This window comes from Protopterus annectens, chromosome 2.part1 (genome assembly GCF_019279795.1).
Source record: "Protopterus annectens isolate FY-2018-M chromosome 2.part1, PAN1.0, whole genome shotgun sequence".
Taxonomy (NCBI): Eukaryota; Metazoa; Chordata; order Ceratodontiformes; family Protopteridae; genus Protopterus; species Protopterus annectens.
The window spans coordinates 1,570,459,199-1,570,480,638 of NC_056729.1; the positions used below are offsets into that span (position 1 = coordinate 1,570,459,199).

The 21,440-nt window shown below is 41.8% G+C and overlaps 1 protein-coding gene across 1 annotated transcript in view; it reads left to right on the forward strand.

The window, feature by feature from the left end:
* LOC122794989 (RING finger protein 207-like) overlaps positions 1-21,440 on the forward strand; it is a 163,998-nt gene that overhangs the window by 106,680 nt on the left and 35,878 nt on the right. Inside the window, exon 5 of the mRNA XM_044063579.1 lies at positions 11,876-11,968. Coding sequence (XP_043919514.1) covers positions 11,876-11,968 — 93 coding nt within the window. The remainder of the gene's footprint in view (positions 1-11,875; positions 11,969-21,440) is intronic.

Genomic DNA, 21,440 nt, shown 5'->3' on the forward strand with positions numbered 1-21,440 from the left:
ACAGGCCAAGACGTCATGGTCTGGGCCTAAGCAAGGAATGCAGAGGGAATGAAAATCCTTATGCGGTATTTGCTTCCCACATGAAATGCAAGTATTAACTTTGTCTGACATCGGTCTGAGGCAAGAAAAGTTTCCCCCAATGGGGTACTTAGCTTTCAAGAAGACTTCGGTTGAAAAATATTCGTAATCTCAGGAGCTGGCCGACCGGCACTTGCGAACTGCTTCTGCTTCGGGCACCGCGCGGCAAGAAAGACTGAAGAAAATGGCGTCGGCTGGTTCTTTTATACCCCTGTCGCACTGACGTCAGGGAAGAAGCGACGACATCCGACGCCGGACCTAGACTTTGGAATTCGGCCGACCGAGGACCCGCCTGACGGCAGGAAAACCCATCTGTTATGACTACAGCTGTATGCACGATGAACATCCATTGCTGTGCGCCATTCTATGGGCACATAGCCTGTGGAGAGGCTGAGGTTGAACAGCGTGTTTAGGTGGGGGGTTAGTTCATTCTGTAGTTCATGCAAGACGCAGCCTGGGACACCATCTGGCCCCACTGATGCTGTGTTTTTGGCTTTTGAAAGGGCTATTTTCACCTGTGATTCTGTGATTTCCAGGACACTATACTTTTCCGGTATTGTTGTGGGCCCTTTTAAAGGTGAGAGGGAGGTGAAGTTTGCACTGAATCTATCTGCCAGTATGTTGGCAATATCAGTAGGTTCAGTATATTTTGTACTATTTTGCACTATCTCAGAGCATATCTGCGAGTTGCCACTTAGATTCTTGACATAGCCAAAGAAGGCTTTGTGGTTATCTTTCAAATCCTTGGCTATTTTTCTTTCGAAGTTAGCCTTGGATGATTTTATGAGGGACCTTAGTTTCTTACTGATACTGATCAGGGATGTCTTTCCTTCTTGGGATTTGCTTTTTTTCTGAACTAGCTTCCTCCTTTTGTTGTATAACTTGTTTATGGCAGGGGCCTACCAGACTGGTTTCCTTCTCTTAGGGGAGTGAGTCTTGGTTTTGCTAGCGATAGCATGATCCATGCAGTCTTGTAGGTGCTCATAGAGTGCAATTGTAAAGGATTCTGCATCTTGGGCAGTGTTATCCTTTAGCGTGGGGGATGTGAAACTTACCACCTCTGCCTTTAGTCAGGTGAAGTTTGCTTTAGAAAAGTTTTTCACTGTGGTTTCCTTGGTTGAGGGTGGTGGTGGGGTGTGGACATCCAGGGTGATTAGTTTATGGTCTGATCTAACCAGTGATGGGTTGACCTCCGGTACGGAGCACCTGTCGCCCATGTTGGTGATGACCAGGTCCAATATGTTGTGGCCTCTGGTAGGGGAGTTTACCAGCTGATCCAGGGCATTTGAGTTGATAAATTCCAGGAAGGGCTGAGCCTGGGAGTTTGTACTCAAGTAATTTTCCCAGTTAATGGTAGGGTAATTGAAATCTCCCAAGATCAGGGTGTTCGGTAGGACCTTCATGTTTTCCAGTGTCTCCAGAAAGGCGGAGTGGTGATCCTGGGTCATGGAGGGTAATCTGTAGCAGGCCACGATTTGCATTGCAGATTTGCCTGATGTTAGTTGCACATGGATGATCTCAGAGGTATCATGCTGCGCCACTAACCTGGAGGTGTGGGTATCCTTGATGAATATGGATACACCCCCTCCTTTTGTGTCTCGGTCCGTGTTCTGTGGCCAAAATGTGTGGTATGAGTTGTAGCTCAGTAGTGCTGGAGTGCTCTCTGGAGCCTTGAACCAGGTTTCAGTTACTGCACAGATTTCGATGTTCTCCATACTTAGGAGTGCTTCGAGCGCATGCATTTTGAGATTTTAAACTCCTGGCGTTGAGTAGCATAACCCTCAATTTTTTACTTGTGCTGTTTACGGAGGTGGGTTTGAATTTTGAGCCTTGCCTAAAAAAGGCACTATGGGGGCAGCAAGAGCCTTGGCCAGTATTCGAAAGCCAAGGGGTGACAGATGCAAGCCATCTCTTGCGAAGCAATGCAGCTTGCCGAGCATGTCATCCCAGGCTGAGAGACACTGGATCCCCTTTGAATGACACCAGAAGCTTAGCCAGTTGTTGAAATTAATCATTTTTTCTTTATACTGAGGTATCATTCTTGGTGAGGGCAGGATGCTACTCAGGGTCAGGGTCATACCCACCTGGGCTACATGATCAGAGAGCTCTTCCATGTCTCTTTTCATGTAGTCCAGGGAGGTACGGCTCAGGTCATTCACACCAACATGAACAATGACAGAGTCATATTTGAACTTGTTCTGGAGTGACCTGAGTGCTTGTGTTATGTGGCGGATTCTGGCTCCCGACAGGCAGCTGACAGTAACCTTCTCCTTGTCCAGCCGGGTGAGTGGGGCGTCAGTGTGCCTGACTATTGAGTCACCTATTACTAGTGTGTTAGGTATGTTATTTCGCTGTGATAGGGCTGTGATTGTGCGGCACATTGATTTTGTGTTTTATGTGTTGTCTGGTTTGTGACGGGAGGTGCAGGTTTTGTGGGTGTCTGCTTTGGAGCTCTCTGATGCTTTTGCAGGTTTTTATTTAGAGCCTGAGTATGATTTTGTGTATTTATGTGTATATTTTTTTTGCCAGTGCTGGTTTAGTAGGTCTATGTGAGGCTGGAGGTGTGGTACAAGTGTTAACCTTCTCCTCATGACTGTCTGTTCCAGTCTTGGGTGGAGATACCTTAGCCTCCAGTTTGGCTGTACAATTGCATCTCTCACATATGTTAGTGTTTTGTGGTAGGAGGAGAGGGCTGTCTGTGTACATGAGGCAATTGTAACATTGCCTCAGGATACCCAGATTCACCAGCTGGACTGGAGAGTACACCTGAAGTTGCCCTTTGGTCATGCCTGAATAGTAGGGTGAGCTACTTAGTCGCTTGGTTGGTGAGGGGTGGATAAAGAGCCTTGCCCAACTGGGCAGTCAAGTGTCGGGGTATATTAGTTACTAGGCTATTGATTAAGAAGCCTAGTCTCACATTCCTATGTTAGGTTTTAGTCCAGAGATGGGCTAAACAAGGATATATTGAGATATTTACATGTTTCCCATATCCATGAGGGTCAGGACTAGTAAACTGGGGTGAATTTGCAGTTACTCATTGTATGTGTTCTGGTACTAAAGTTTACCTATCCAAGGTCAGCACTTCTACTCAGAAATTTCTTGTTTCAATATAGCAGAAATTCACAGTGTAAAAAGTACAGGTGCATGGAACATCTCTGTAACTACAGCAGAAATATTCAGTGTTGAAAAAAATGAAAACTCAGTGGAAATATGGCTGAATTGTATCCTTCTAAAATTAATCACTTAGCAGAATGCTATCTGTAATGACTGAAATGTCTTAAAGGCCTCAGTGAAAACTAGTCAGCTGGATGTATATCACAACATCGAATTCGCACAACATTGAACGGCCATAACTCCGAATGTGCTGATCATTGAATCTGTAATTGTGGGATCGTGGTACAGTGAGGAACAGTAAATATGCCCTTTCCTCACTGTAGTGTGACCTCAGAGTTGGTATATATAATTACTGGGGGGGGGGGCACAGCCCCCAACATGCACAGATTTGAAGAATGGCACTTTCGAGTTTATGGCCATTCGATGTTGTGTGAATTCAATGTTCCGATATAAACCCTAGTTGGCCATAAAAGACATTCAAGAGAAAGTCCTGCCTATGAAGATCTGCTTTTGTGCTGAATTGGCTCTGCTAAAGCACTAGGCCACATGGACAGGTTTCACTGGAGGTCAGGGCCAAGGATACATTCTCACTGAAAGCTCCTTGTAGTCTAAAGGATTGATACTGAAGACCCTGACATTTGCAGCAAGTAAAAAGGTAAGACCCATAAGCCTAACTAGCCTGATCTGCAAGGCTATGTAACAGATCATCACGGACGTCATTAACAAGGACATTGGCAACCTCCAAACACTCAATACCTCATAGTTTGGCTTCGTCAAGGGTAGGTCATGTCTGTTAAATATGGTCAACTTTTTTGAAACAGTCACCAAAGCCATGGACGAGGAGAAGGCAGCGAACACTGCCTACCTTGACCTGGTCAAATCCTTCGACACTATTCTCCACTTGGGCATAATAGGTAAACTCTCTCAACTAGGCATCAATCTGTATGTTACCAGATGGGTAGCTAACTGGCTCACTGATAGAACCCACCTAGTCAAAATAGGGGAAGCCACCTCAAGCAGTAAACCCATATCAAGTGGTGTACCAAAGGGTTCAGTCTTGGGGCCTCTTATTTGGGATATACTTTTCTGCAGTGCAGGCCAAAATCAGTGAGCTATGGCTGACCAAGTTTGCAGACGACTGCAAGCTGGGTGCTGTCATCAATTCCCCTAGTGACGTGGACATCCTACAAGAGGGTCTCACCCAAACAAATGACTGGTGCCAGAAACATGGCCTCAAGCTAAATATAAAAAAAAATGCATCATCATCCCCTTTGGGGGAGAGTGACGTCCCCACATATTATCACATTAATAACAATGTCCTAGGCAAGCAGTCAGTTGTGAGGGATTTTGGGCATCCAGATTGATAGCAACCTGACTTTTGACCACCATGTTGCTTCCATTGTACAGAAAAGCTTTCTACATGGCCCACCTCATAAGTAAGGGTATCTCATCCAGGAACAAGGAGGTCTGAACATCCCTGTATTCTTCCCTTATAAGGTCCATTAAAACACTGGATGATTTTAACTACCCTGCCATTAACTGGGAAAACTACATGGGTATCAACACCTTTTCCCAGTGGTTCTTGGAATTCATAAATTCCAACGCCCTTGATCAACTAATCCATTGTCCCACTAGGGGCTCCAATATCCTAGACCTGGTCATTACCAACATGGGAGATAGATGCTCCATATGAACATGGGAGATAGATGCTCCACACGAGTGGTCACCCCCTCATTGCTCAGGTCTGACCATAAGCAAATCACCCTTGACATCCACATCCCACCTCCACCCCCCAGTAAGGAAACCATCGTAAAAAACTTCTCCAAAGCCAACTTCATGCTACTCAAGTCAGAAGTGACAAACTTCATGACACCCATGCAGATGGGAGCTGAAAGTTCGACTGCTGAATCTTACACTAAGGCACTGTATGAGCACATCCACTCGTGCATGAATTGTGCCATCCCAAATAGAACCAAGATGCTCTCCTCCAAAAAAAGGAAGCCAATTTGGTGGTCCCCTGCCATAAACAAACTATACAACAGAAGGAGGAAACTGTTGCAGAAAAGAGGAAAATCCCAGGATGCAAAAAACTCCCTTACCAGCCTGAGTAAGAAGCTGAGAGTCCTCATAAAATCCTCCAAAGCTAATTACGAAAATAAAATTGCCAAAGATTCTAAAGACAACCACAAGGCATTCTATAGTTATGTCAAGAATCTAAATGGCAATGCTCAGATCTGCTCTGAGCTACAATAGAATGGCATTAAATATACTGATCCCAAGGACATTGCCAATATCCTGGCAGATCGATTTAGTGCCAACTTCACCCCCCTCTCACCACCTAAAGGGCCCATCTCAATACCAAAAGATTGCCAAATTTCGGTAATCACTGCCACACAGATAGAAACCGCACTCTCCAAAGCTAAGAATACAGCATCCATGGGACCAGATGACATCCCAGGCTGTATATTACATGAAGTACAAAATGAACTGGCACCTCACCTAAGTGTCATGTTTAATCATAGCCTCACCTCAGGCTTTGTGCCCACTGAGTGGTGCACAGTTACAGTTATCCCACTCCACAAGGGGGGATCTGCCTTGGATCCTGGGAACTACCGTCCCATCAGTTTGACGAGCCTGATCTCTAAGGGCATGTTACACATTATCATGGAACTTATAAACAAAGACATTGGCAACCTTCAAACACTGGACCCCACCCAGTTTGGGTTCATGAAGGGCCGATCTTGTCTCCTGCACCTGATTGACTTCTTCAAATCAGTCTACAGAGCTGTGGACAATGGTAAGGTGGTCCCACATAGCCTATCTGGACCTTACCAAGGCCTTCGATACCATCCCCACTCTGGAATCATAGATAAACTTACTAAGCTGGGCATAAATCCCTACGTCACTTAATACGTTGCCAACTGGCTTACTGACAGAACCCAGACTGTAAAAGTAGCCGACTCCAAATCCAGCTCCACACAAGTGACAAGTGGAGTACCTCAGGGTTCAGTCCTGGGACCACTCTTGTTTGGTATCTACTTCTCTGATGTACAGGCCAACACTAAGGGACTCTGGCTAACAAAGTTCGCAGATGACTGCAAACTGGGAGCCATTATTGAATCCCCAGATGATGTGGATATTCTACAAAAGGGCCTTACACAAACAGATGCTTGGTGCCAGTGTCATGGGCTCAAGCTTAATGCCAAGAAATGTATAGTTATCCCCTTTGGGAAAAACCATGTACCCATGAATTACCACATAGGTGGCAGTACACTAAACACCTAAAGTGTGATGAGAGACTTAGGGACACAGGTGGACAGTGGTCTCACATTCGATAACCACATCACCACAACAGTCAGGAAATCCTTCTATGTGGCACACCTCATCACTAAGGGCTTTTCATCCAGAAAAAAGGAGTTCATTGTCCCACTGTACTCATCCCTCATTAGACCCATTGCAGCGTACAATGCCCAGTTTGGTACGTACCTCACAAGACATCTGCAAAAGCTGGAAAGGCCGCAGAAATACCTCACTAAAAGAATCACAATCCTAAAGCAGATGCGCTACGCTGACCGCCTAAAAACACTCCAGCTATACTCTGTGGCATATCGTCTACTCAGAGGTGATCTCTGCTTAACATACAAGGCCATGTCAAACACTGAGCTGTTGGACATGCTCCACTTAAAGAAATCACAATCCCTCAGAGCCACACGCTCCAGAGATCTAAACCTCGTCATCACAATGATCAAAACATGCTGAAGGGATAGGTTTCTGACCCAGAGACTCCCCATACTCTGGAATAGACTTCTCATACATGTCAAGCAGAGCGCCTCCTTGGCCCTCTTCAAAAGGAACCTTGACGATTGGATGGGAGATAAGAAATTCACCCTGGGTATCACGTCAGTCACCCTGCTAGACAGGTGTCCAGGAAAGTAAATATTATGGGAAGAAATATCCAGGGAATTGTTATGGCTAGGCTTGTATAGGCCCTAGGTCCAATAGCCTAGTACCAGCCTATGAACCTATGAGTACAATGCCCCATTCAGTATGTACCTCACAAAGCCCAAGCAGCAGCTGGAGAGACTACAGAGGTTCCTCACCAGGAGAATCCAGGGCCTCAAAAATCTACCATACACAGATAGAGTAAAGGGATAGGGCTTTTAGCCTGTTTCAACAGACTCCTCAGAGGTGACCTCTGTCTGGCATAGAAAGGGATCTCAGACCCCGCCTTGATGGGACTGCTGCATACCCCCAAGTCAAGCTCCACTGGAGTAACCCACACACATGACCTCAACCTGGTCTGTGACATTAATAGGACTTGGTGGGACAGATTTGTGTCCTTCTTTTTTCTGGATGAAAACCCCTTGGTGATTAGTTGTGCCACATAGAAGGATTTCCTGACTGTTGTGGCTATGTGGTTACTGAAGGTGAGACCACTGCCCACCTGTGTCCCTAAGTCTCTTATCACACTTTCGGTGTTTAGTGTACTGCCACCTATGTGCTAATTCATGGTTACATGTTTTTTTACCAAAGAAGATAACTATACATTTCTTGGCATTGAGCTTGAGCCCATGGCTCTGGCACCAAGCATCTGTTTCTGTAAGGCCCTTTTGTACAGTATCAACATAATTTGGGGATTCAATAATGGCTCCCAGTTTGCAGTTATCTGAGAAATTTGTTAGCCAGAGTCCCTTAGTGTTGGCCTGTACATAAGAGAAGTAGATGCCACACAAGAGAGGTCCCAGGACTGAACCCTGAGGTACTCCACTTGTCACTAGTCTGGAGCTGGATTTGGAGTCAGCTACTTTTACAGTGTGGGTTCTGTCAGTTGGCAACCCATCGAGTGACATAGGGATTAATGCCCAGTTTAGTAAGTTTATCAATGATTCCAGAGTGGGGGATGGTGTCAAAGCCTTGGTGAGGTCCAGATAGGCTGTGTGGACTGCCTTACCCTCGTCCACAGCTCTGGAGACTGATTCGAAGAAGTCAATCAGGTTCAGGAGACAAGATCAGCCCTTCACGAAGCCAAACTGGGTGGGGTCCAGTGTTTTAAGGTTTCCAATGTCTTTGTTTATAAGTTCCATGATAATACGTTCCATGGCCTTGCAGATCAGGCTCGTCAGAATGATGGGGCGGTAGTTCCCGGGATCCAAGGTGGATCCCCCCTTGTGGAGTGGGACTCCATGACAAGCAGAGTACCTCTTTACCCCTTTTTAGGTGCAATTTGGATAACTGGATGGGAAATAGAAAATACATCCCTGGGATTCCACCCGTGTCCCTGCTGGACAGGGGCATCTGGTTATGATTTGTCTATACATGGGCTAAACTCTTGGCTAGACTTATAGGCGCCAATAGCCTAGTAACTTACTATGATCTTATGATAGTATAAGATCCAAGATCTTGTTCAGACCTCTAAATAATGTCTTAGCAAAGGGGGTTAAGCCCTAAATAGCACTGTGTCAGAACCAAGGACACTAATGCCACAGATATGGGCACCCCAAGGGAACCAAAAAAAACAACAAATACTAAAGTTGAAATTGGGCTGGTGAGAGGGTCTGCAACTTGGAACAAAGAAGTACAGTCTATGTGAAAACTGGAAAGTCAAACATTAGCATTTGCCTTTCATAATGTCAGCACATGCAAAGAAGACGACCAGAATCCTAAGCAATGCACATAAGCATCACCATTCAGAAAATAAAAATTATACATTCAAGTGCCAACCAGGTTTAGAACATCTTAGTGGTACAGAAATGAAAAATCCTTCCACCGTTAATAACATAATTGAACCCATTTTTCCTTCAAAAAGAAAACTAAACATGTATCTACTGCTCCTCAAATTTCTTTGGACAGAAGTCATTTACTGGATTTGGCACAGGGTTTAATTCAGGATATTGATCCTTCTTATAAGCTAGTTTCTGGTAAAAGAAAGACTGTTACATATTTTCCTGAACAGATTCAGGATTCTGAATCTGGACAAGGAATATGAAGGAATAGAAGCAGGGTCTTCTCCTCAGACTTCTGATTCAGACTTGAAGAGCCCAGTTTTTGATTATCCCTGTGGGAGGTTCTCTTTCACTTAGACTATTTCCAGAATGTGCCAGTGTTTTCAATGGGAGAACATTGAGGTTTCTCAGCCCCTCAGAAAATTGCTGTTAAAGGAGTTTCTAGAACCTTCACCCATTCCTCCAGTTCTGTTAGTTTTGAAATGTGTTTGTGTTACTGCCAGCATTCTTCTTGATAGTCAACCAGCTGCCCCTAAAAAGGCAGATAGAATGTATGCAGTTCCGCAGTCTTTTAAGTTTTTATACACTCTTCCCAAACCTGACCCAGCAGCTGTATCTTTAGTTTATCCTGCTGCTAAGCATTTAATTAATTCCAATCCTACTATTTCTGATAAGGATGCAACTTTGATTTTCAGAATTTTGAATTGATAAAGTTTGTTCTAATTGTTGAAAGTAAGAGGAATGTTTTGCCTGCAGTTTCTTTGTGTTAGGAAAATCTGCTTTAATTTAATTTCTTCTGCTGTACAAGCCACTACTCATTGTTTACAGAGTGTGTGTGTGTGAGACTCATTTGTTTTTGAGGAGGTTTGCCTGGTTGGAATCACAGAACTTCCCATAATATGATAAAATGAGATTATAAATTATCCTTTGGATAGATTTAGCTTATAGCTCCTCTGCATCAGAGGTGATCAAAAATCATGATGAAAGGAGTAAGTTGATTCAGGGAATCTCTAAGATTTTTCAACCCTCCTTTTCTAAAATTTCTAAGGGATTCTCTAACCCCTCATCCAATTTTGGCAAAACAATGAACAGTCTCAACAAAATGCTGGTAAACAGATGTTTAAGAAGAAATGTCAAGGGGGTTACAAAAAGAATTCAGCAATCCCTCCTTAAAAAAAAAAAAAACAAGGACAGCCCAAGTCAAAAAGATTATTTAAGGGAATTTGTCTCTCTCCCAACCTTGCAGCCACTTTTCCCTTCCAGAAAGTCTGAATCTCCACTTCTCTCTGACAGTAGATAGTTTCAGACAATGGGTTTATGAAGATCATTCAAGAAAACAAATGGCAGTGGGAGGAAATTCCTCCTTTACAGGGGATAATCCCTCATCAACCAGACCAGACTCTTTTTATTTCCACGTCCTTCCTCGTATGTGGTCCCAGGGAGTGAGTGACAGAACCAGTTCAGTATGTCATTACTGTCAAATAAAGAAAATGCTTTGAGACCAGATATGGATCTTTCTTTTCTAAACCTGTTTGTGACAGTGCCCAAATTCAAAATGCTGTCACTACCTTGTCTTCCTCATTCAGCTTTCCTGGTTATACTAGACTTAAAGATGATTGTCATCTCATCCATTTTCATCCAGACTTCAGGCATTTCTTAAGGTTTCGTGCATCTGGATCACATTATCACTTCTCTGCCTTACCCTTTGCACTATCCATTGCACCAAGAATATGTGCAGAGTGTCTTGCTGCAGTTATAGCTCATCACAGGTTACAGGGTATCCACATTTTTCCATATTTAGATGACTTGCTTACCTTTGCAGAGTCTTTTTCAAAGTGTCAGAAACATTTGTCAAAGCAGACTATTTCCAATTGGTGCTTAAAGCTATTAGCTTTTGTTATACCACAACAAAACTCTTTCAGGCATGTCAAGGCCTACTATACCAAGACCGTGGCTTCATCTATGGCTTTTTGGAAAGGGTTGGATTCTAAAAGTATTTTAGAAGCAACAACTTGGTCCTCTATACAAACTTTTACAAAGCACAATGAGCTTGATTCCTTCCCTAGGTCTAGATCAGGCTTTGCTAGCACCATTTGACAGGGGTTCCTGGACTGTTCTCCTTCCACTGCCAAAAAGCAGTAAACTAGGGTAGTCTCCCCTTGTAGCTAAGGCTACTGCAGCAGTGATCAGTATGATGAACATAGTACAATTGTGTAAGTAAGACTTAGCATAGCAGTAGATGTTCGAATCATCACTGCTGCAGTAGCCACTCCCTCCCTCTACCCTTTAATTTTTGGTGTGTTGTTTATGCCAGGGTGTTGTGTTTCTAGCATTGACCTTTCAGGACTCCACCTCTCTGTTGGCATGAAAGTTCTGAAGGGCTTGGTGCCCAAACACGTCTTTTTAGTCAGCTCAACATGAGCTGGTTGAAGTTTTGAACATATGGAAGGTGCTCTGAAGTTTTCAAAGCTGGCCAGCTGTTATATTCTTAGCAGGCTATAACCCATACAGCTAAGGCTACTGCAGCAGTGATCATTTGAACATCTACTGTTATGGTAAGTTTACTTACACAACTGTACTTTCGGGCACATTGTTGAGAACCTTCTGTTCTTCACTATGTAAATAAATGAAGTGAGACAAGTACTTAAAGATCTTATGCAATGCTATTATTCCATTTCTTTCTGGTGCATTTGTGCTGTCAACATGTACAGTGAGTTTTCTGATTCTCAAGTAAGTTAGACCCCATAAAACTAGCTAAAACCCAGTGGAGGCAGTACTTGTGACTTTCCAGTTATCCAGATTTGTCAGTGTGGGTTTGTTCCTACTTAGACTAATCTAGAATACTGTCTATATAGGTCTAAACAGTTTTCAGCTGCCATCAATGATTGTAGTTCTAGCTATGGTAACCATTGCTACAGCTACTAGGCATGTTTTATTTTTAATGTTCTTTTTTCTTACAGATTAAAAGAGCCTAAAGAAGTGAAGGATGATCGAACAGAAAGTATGATTAAAATCTACGATGAGAGTGGAGTAACAGTTGAGATGCAGCACAGGTACGAGTGAGTAGTCTACAGATCTTTTTCGCTCATTTTAATTTGTACTGTTTCTAAAATCAGGTCATGCAGGTTACTTAGGATAATGCTTGTCGATTTCAGAAGCAAGACTTTAGTCTTGGCTTTAAACATCATAACTTAAAAAAAGGTACATAGGACAGTAATATGGACTTGCTGTCACTGGATTTTTCCACATATACAAAGGTGTAGCTAGGGTGGAGAGAAGAAGCCAGTGGCCATGGGTGCAAGATTTTGAGGGTGTGATTACATGCCAGTTGGTCAGTAATGCAGTACTAACATTCATTGCATCTCGTCACTTCTGAATGCCAGTATGGAAATTAATTCCACTACTGCTTTTGCGGTCAGGACTGAATCCCTTGCTTCAGTGCTTAGAGTATGGTATAAGTTGAATCACGCAGTTTGTTACAGTTTTGGAGAAAGTGTTTTTTTTCTTTTAGTCCTAATGTAGAGGGAAACCAGAGAGTAACAGACCTGACTCTTACTGCTGCTTAGCTGAGAAGCACCAAACCAGGCACGTGTTTTTTTGCTAGCTCCTCAGCGAACAGTTGAGCGGCACCAGATCAGAGCTATGGCTCTGCACAAATACACCATCCATGTCCGTATGTAAATTCAGTACATTAAAGCACTTCATCAGCACACCATGACAAAATGTTTTAGGCCAGTGCAGACAAGATCAGTTACAGCAATATTAGCTATTTAAGTATTTTATACAAATACAGAAGCATTCACAAAAGCTTTGTGAAATAAGCATTAACATTTTGCTGTACTCTTCCCCAAATTTTGTGCTCTTCCATTGCAATAACACAGGCAGATTTTGTTTTCCTGTTCTTTTTAGTACAGATTACTTTTAATTCACAGAAGACCAAATACGTATGAAAAACTAAAATAAAGAGAAATAGAGCTCCATACCATGATATAAGCTTCATTCTTTCATTTTAGCTTAAGAGTTTATCAATATCACATAGTTTATCAGTGACATACTTTTCACCTATACTGCATGCTACAAGTTCCTTAGGAATGTCTTTTCCTTTATTCCAGCCTTTGACTCCCATTTCCCCATGAAATATTTATTAAGCACCCTTTTTATCCTACATCACTACAGTCATTCTATCTTTAACTGCAAAATACTCTTGTATATCTTTTCCTATGCACTAGTAGCAGAAGTGAGTGCAAAATAATCGATGCTGCCAGGAGGGTAGTATCTCAAAGTAATTTTTCCTACAAGTAACAGCAATACCTTTACAGATAGTATCCCCTTTCATAGGTTCATAGATTAGTACTAGACTAATTACCTTTGCAGGCCATTTTAAGCCTAGCCAATTACCCCATGTGAGAATCAAACCCTGCACCTTTGGTTTATAAGGCAAACACCTTAACCATTATGCCAACCTCTCACCCAGTTTCTTGAGGAAGAAACCATGAAGTGACTTTCTGTTAATGCCAGATGTGTGCTTGCATTTGCTATACTACCATAACTTTCCTCCAGTCTTTTTGTTTTGCAATGTTGAAGTCACCAGACTCATATTTAGGCATTATGAAGTGAATGGAAATTTATTTGTGAATTTGTTCTCTACAGATAATTTCTTTCATTTATGCTTGCAATTCGTAAATTTACCATTACGGTATATACCTAGACTAAAAGAGGACAAGGCATCCTAAAGTGCTCAGGCCTTCTTACAGCTATTTAGTCATAGAACATTCAATTAGAAATTAACACAAGGCAAGGCCTAGCATGCTTTAGCAACAGTATATAATGTACATGTGATTACTGCTTTGCATCCTGCTGGTCAACCGATATTTAAGATTCAGTTACTATTTTTCAAACTTTCAACCTAACTCAGGAAGATCTGCCATGTATAATTGATTAACAAATTGGTTGATTTATTTATATCTGTTATCAAAGTATGTGGGCAGATCAACTGATCCTTTTCAGTTACAACATGGGTTCTACAGCAAAGTATTAATAATACAAATTATGTAAATACAAATTTAAGATAAATCACACACAGAACCTATTTACAGTTTTGCAAAACCAAGTAAGGTATCTAAAATGTAGAAATAAAATTAAATAAATTAAGTTTTGTAGGGAAACCAAGTATGGAGTTTAAAATGAGGAAATTAACTATATTTAACTAAGAGGGTTTTCTGGGGTATCCATTTATTCAATAACTTTCATATTTTCATACCTCTCAACTTTCCAGATGTTTGTAGAACATCTAGATTTTTGCCCCAAAACTTTGGTCTGTTCCTCAAAATGTTTGATTTTCTCGCAAATCACTGGGAAAAATCTGAGGAATGAAATTAGTAAATGATATCATACATTTGAATTTTAAATTTCATATCCTTTAGAAATTTCATTTTAATACATAAAACTTTCTAAGTTTATAAGAACAATATCTAAAATCTGTCCCTATTTTTGGACCTTCGTACCACCATTATGTTAGACTTTATCCAAATTTCTTGGTCTAAGAGGTTGAGAGGTATGCATATTTTGCGCAATAGATACCATGAAGAATTTAAAAGGGGTAAGCAAGGCTATGACACCATCCTTTTTAAAAGACCTGCATTCATTCTTATTGAAAAACTGTACTTTTAACTTTGCTGTAAAGCCCCTTGTTGAATGACATTTGGTAAATGAATCCATTTAGTCCTCCTGGCTTAAGTTAAGTGTAAAATACCAAGTACACAATCATACCGATTTGTTTATTCCATATATATGTTTTTATTTGGTTATTTACTAGATGGATAAGACCCACTATGCAGCTTTTTCTAGGAGTGACCCAGGAACACTGGTCTAGGTTATGAACCTGCTCAGTGTCACACAGTACAGCAAACTTAGACAAAGGGAATCAAATCCAGGAACATGGAATGACATTTGTTAGCAGTTTAGACTTATCTTCTCTGCCCTGCATAATATTTCATGGCATGTCTAATCATAGGTTCATAGATTAGAACTAAGCTAACTGCCCTTGTTGGCCATTTTCCGCCTAGCTAATTGCCCCATATGAGAGTCAAACCCTACACCTTGTGTTTGTAAGGTAAACGCCTTAACCATTATGCCAACCTCCCACCCCTATGCACACTAAACTCAGAGTGTGAAGCAGAAGCCTCACTGTGACAAAAAGTAACTGTCTACCAAAACCAGCCAGTTATTATTTGATTGTTATATGTAAGTAGGGACAAAACATAGTAAGCAGTTATTTAGGTTATTTGTAAATTATTAAAATATAGTTTCTGAGAATGTCAATAGTGAGTGTTAATAATTTGGGGTGTCGAGAGATATGACTTTCTGCCAACATATTTTTTGCTTAGATTTTTTGAAATCTGTCCAAATATATATATATCTATATATATATACACACACACACACACACACACACACACACACACACACACACACACACACACACACACACACACACACCAACTCCAAGATCATAACCATTTTGGAAAAAGATAGAAAGCAAGGAAGCACTTGCCTTCTTACTCTTCTCTGACTCTAGTGTTCATGACCGGATGCCTGTGATCTTTTATGTGTGACATTTTGAGCATCAGTCATCCCTTTGGTAATAGACAGTAGGGCTCCCCTCGTCTCCATTAAGTGCCTGTAAAGATGGGGGAGTATTACATTAGTGGTCAAGATGCTATGTGGGACAAGTGAATCAGTGGAACTGAGGCACAAGGACACAGGAGGTAGGAGGGTCAATAAAATGCAGTTTAAAGGTGCTTACTTTAATCTGGAGCTGGGAATGTGTTGTTCACAGAAAGAAAGAAAGAGAACAGAACAGCGTTATGAACCCTTAGAGTAGGATATGTGAGTGGGTGATACGCTCTGTGAATTTCCAATATCGTTCAAAAGTGCACAAGAACGCTAGACGTCACTGGACAACCCAGGGTGGGAGCAAGCAGCAAAAGCTGCTTATTAGACCCTCCCCAATGAACAGACTGCATATATGAACTGTATCCCTCTGCCATCACATCATGTAATGTAATGAAAGTTTCAAGTTCATTCAAAGTAGTTTTGGTGAATTATTTTCACAGTTTTTGACTTCACTGAGATTGCAGCTGGTCTACTGACATGAATCCTCAGACAATTTACCTAAATGCATAATACATAGCACTAAATATGACCTCATGGAACCCATCCTAAAGTTGTTGAACTTTAGCTTATATACACGGTATGTCCATGAAGTACTCTACTGTGATTGTCCTTCATAAGGGAAACCCCACAACAGACCCCAGGAACTATAGACTCATTAGCCTAAGTGGCTAATGACTTGACTTCATAAACTACACGTTCAAAACCTCATAGCAGTAGATCCTTATCAGTCTCATTTTTCAATGAAGATCATATCTACTTAACTTCTATGAGAAGGTCATGGAGGCAATTTGTAGCTGTCATTCAGTCCACACAGCGTATCTGGATCTGGACAAGGCATTTGAAACTAAATGGTTACAAATGCTGGTGTTATAAATAAGCTAAAAGTTAGATTATCATGTGGTAAAGTGGATACCACTGTAACAGAACCCACACTGTTAAGATGGCAGGTGCCACCTGACTAAGTAAGAGGGTAACCAGTGGCATACCCAACAGCTCAGTACTGGGACCCCTGATTTTTGGTGTATACTTCTTCGACCTCCAAACTGTAAACTCGGATCAATGGCTAAGTTTACCCATGAATGTAAGCTGGATGTCATCATCCAACCACTTCTGGATATGTAATCTCTGCAGCAAGAACTAATCCTTAAGAAACAATGGCATAGCAAACAAAATGGCTAAAATTAAATGCAAAAAAAATGCAGTATGTCACATTTGATAAACAATAGTTATCTGCAACTTACAGTACCCCATTACAAAAAGACATGATAGTTAGGGATCTTGGCACACTGGTCAACAACTCCCTTACTTTTAACCGCCATGTAGCATCTGTAGCCAGAAAATCTTGCACAACTGACATCTAACTGCATCAATTTTTTGAGAGAACCTCCACGTACTATATGTATGAGTAGTGGGGGGGGGTTCAATTTCTGCCAGCCTGGAATAACATGGTCGACAAACCTCGCTGCTTTGCTAGAGATGGTTTGCACCTGGCACCACTAGGCTTTCAGCAAAGGCTCTTGCCTCCCCCATAGTGCTGTTTTAGGCAAAGGCTCTTTCCTCCCCCATAGTGCCTTTTTAGGCAAAGTTTCAAAAACAAAATTGCCAACCACAACAAAATAAGGGTTATGCTGCTAAACGTTAGTAGTTTAATGAAAAACTGCACACCTTGGAAGCAGGATTATGCTGCTAAACGCTAGTAGTTTAATCAAAAACTGCACACCTTGGAAGCAGGATTATGCTGCTAAATGCTAGTAGTTTAATCAAAAACTGCACACCTTGGAAGCAGGATTATGCTGCTAAACGCTAGTAGTTTAATCAAAAACTGCACACCTTGGAAGCAGGATTATGCTGCTAAACGCTAGTAGTTTAATCAAAAACTGCACACCTTGGAAGCAGGATTATGCTGCTAAACGCTAGTAGTTTAATCAAAAACTGCACACCTTGGAAGCAGGATTATGCTGCTAAACGCTAGTAGTTTAATCAAAAACTGCACACCTTGGAAGCAGAATTATTCTGCTAAACGCTAGTAGTTTAATCAAAAACTGTACACCTTGGAAGCAATTATATCAGTGGAGGATGTAGATGTCTGTGCAGTCACAGAAACCTGGTTCAAGGCCTCAGAGAGTACCCCGGCCTTACAAGGCTACAATGCCTTCCATACTTTCAGACCACAAAATAAACATGTAAGAACCAAAGGTGGTGGTGCTTCTATATAGATTAGAGATAAATTCACATCCCAGTCAGTTAGACTGGACAACTCCATGGAGTTACTCCATGTTCAGATTACTGTGGGTAAAACCCCCATTCAACTCATAGCTAGTTACAGATCCCCCTCCATGGATCATGATGCTTATGAGGCCTACTTGACAAAACTGGAGTCAATCCAAATATTGCCAAACACTCTGGTCATGGGGCATGTCAATTATCCCACCATCAACTGGGAAAGCTACTCTAGCCCTAACTCACTAGTGCAAATGTTCCTTGACTTTGTTAACTCAAATACCCTGGAACAAATTGTTCAAACCCCAACAAGAGGAACAAACATACTAGATCTGGTCCTCACTAACATGAAAAACAGATGCACCACCGCAACTGTTGGACCCTCATTAGTTAAATCTGACCACAAATCAGTCACCTTTGAACTGGCACTAACATCAGAATACACAAAGGGTAAAGTCAGACTAAAAAACTTCACCAAAGCAAACTATACCCTCCTAGGGGAAGATATAAATGCATTCCAATCCCCACCCCCAGCTAGAAATGGCAACTACACCAAAGCTTACACTAAAGCCTTGTACAATCACTTGTATAAGTGTATAGACTCAGCTGTTCCAGAAAGAATCAAAGCCAGAGCCCCAAGTAAAAAAAAAAAGCCATCCTGGTGTTCATCCAGCATTAACAAACACAAAAAGTTGCTGTTTAAAAAAACTGAGGTGAGGCCCCAACAGTAGAAAAGCACCCTCCTTAGCCTCATATACAAATAAGACGTTAACTACGCTAAGAGTAACTTTGAGAAAAACTTAGCAATCACATCCAAGGAAGTCCTTTTACAGCTATGTACATAGCTTAAAAAGTAGGACCCATGCATGTGCCAATCTAGTGACTAATGGTATCACACAGTGCTCCTGCAGAGACAGCAAACTTGTTAGCAGACAGATTTGGTGAAAATTTTACTCTCCTATCCCCTCCAAACTTATCACAAGCCTTGCCCCCAACTTCTTCCCCACCTTACCTATCCAAAGAGCAGGTCATTAAAGCCTTGTCTAAGGCAAAAAGCACAGCCTGTATGGGATCAGACAACATCCCTGGCTGACTTCTAAACAAACTAAAACATGAAACAACATCACCATTAAGTACCCTCTTCAATCGCAGCTTAAACACTGGCTTTGTTCCTGTGGAATGGAGAACAGCAACAGTTATTCCCCTCCACAAAGGTGGCTTAGCAACAGACCCAGGGAATTATAGACCCATAAGTCTGACCAGCCTCATCTGTAAGACCATGGAACATGTCATCATCGACCTCATAAATAAAGACATAGGTGACCTCCAAACCCTGCATCCAACCCAATTCAGCTTCATCAAGGGTAGATCCTGCCTATTAAATCTGGTGTATTTCTTTGAAAATGTGACCAGGGCCATTGATGAGGGCAAATCTGTGCACACAGCATACCTCAACTTGGCAAAGGCCTTTGACACTCCCACACTCAGGCATTACCTATAAACTTAGCAAACTGAATGTAAACCCCTTTGTTGTAAAATGGGTTGCCAACTGGATCACAAACCGGTTACACACTATCAAAGTGGAGACTCCACATCAACCAGTAGACCTGTCAACAGCCCAGTCCCCCTACTGTTTGGTATATACTTCTCAGATGTTCAGGCCAAAACTAAGGGGCTGTGTCTGAGCAAGTTTGCGAACTGCAAACTGAGTGAAATTACTGAATCCCCAAATGATGTCAGTATACTTCAGGACGGTCTTATGCAGACCAACAACTAGTGTCTTAGTCATGGTCTCAAACTGAATGCAGAGAAATGCATCATCATTCCCCTTGGTAAAAACAATGTCCCTTCACACTATAAATGAACGATACCCTATGTACCTACGAAGTTGTGATCATAAGTAAACTGCAACCTTAACTTTGACTACCACGTGTCTACTATAGTAAGGAAGGCTTTCTACATAGCACACTTGATAAGCAAAAGCATCACCTCTAGAGCAAAGCAGGTTATAACCCATCTATACTCGTCACTAATCAGGACCATAATTGAGTATAATGCTCCTTTCAGCACTTACCGTACAAAGCACCTGCAGCAATTGGAGAGACCTCAGAGGTTTCTAAGTAAGAAGATCAAAGGACTTCAGTATTTGCCTTGCACAGACCAACTAAATTCCCTGTCACTTTACTCGGTATTGTACAGACTTCTTATGGGAGACTTACGCCTGGCTTACAGAGCAATCTCCTCTAGGTTACTGTTCAAAAGGAACCTGGACGAGTGGAAGGGGCACCATGCATTCTTACTAGGGATAGCACCTACAACCCTCCTGGACATGGGTAGTCATTAATATATACAATCCTGGGTATTGACTAAAGTATCTATGGTATTACATTGGGATGAAATGGCTAGGTCTGAAATAACCTCCTGGTCGATAGCCTAGTAACCTCCTATGATCCTACTGCAAAGTTATCTCCTATGAAACAGTCACCTCACATTATAAACCACTGGTGACCACGGCCAGCTGGAAGCAGTGATCAGAGAAGGCTTTAAGGTCAACAGAAATTAGGCTGAAGACCTGCAAGTTCACTGGAGTGAAAGCACAAGAGGTCAAGGAAATACTTGGAACTCTAGCACCTCAGGAAGAAGAGGAAACAGGTGAAGTCAAAGAAGAATGGCAGCACCTCAAAACAGGTTATGTGAAGACTATAGAAGTGTTATGTAGCTAAGCCAGGTATGGAAATAAGATACATAGGGCAAGCTGGTGGCTGAATGCAGAAATTCAGGACATTATAAAAGGAAAGAAGGCATGCTGGAGAAAGTGGGAGATAGGAAAGTTGGACCTGGCTGGCTAAGAAGAAATACTGGTTGGCTAACAAAGAAAGCAGTCACCATAGCAAGGTATCACAGGCACTCTACCAGTTTTTGGAAATTGACTCAGAAGATGGTACAAAGAAATTCTATAATGTAGCAAGGCACAGACAGAATAATAAAGATAGCCATCTGACACCATTCAGTCCACAGGGCATCAAAGGTAGATGAAAGAGAGTACTTTCAGCAGCTTCTGAATGAAGAAAACCCAACAGAAGTCATACTGGTCCAAACACAGAATACAAAGAAAGTTAAATAACAATCCACTCAAGAAGAAGTAAGTACAGCACTAAGGAAAATGAAGTCAGAAAAACCAGCAGGCCCGGATAAGGTCATAACAGATATTATCAAGATGATGAGTGAGTTAGGAAAGAAATGACTCCTGAGGGAGAGAAAAGCATATCCCAAATGACTGGAGAATAAGTATTCTAACGCCAGTATAAAAAAACAAAGGGAACATTCACAACTGTGGCAGCACAGAGATATTACACTATTGTCACTCTGCATGAAAGCACTGGTGAGGGCGACTGATGAATACATAGAGCACTAGAAACTTAGTTGTGAGATGAGCAGTTCAGATTTGTGTGCATCATGACCAGTCTGATACTTATAGTCAGACTTGGATAAGGCTCCCTATTGAAATGTCTGGGTACTAACGAACGAGTGCTGATAAACCAAAAAAAAAAAATGTTGAAAACTCAGGAAAAGAGCAAATCTCAAAGATCGCTCCTTTCCTTTAAACTTCATATGCAGAAGGGAAAGCCT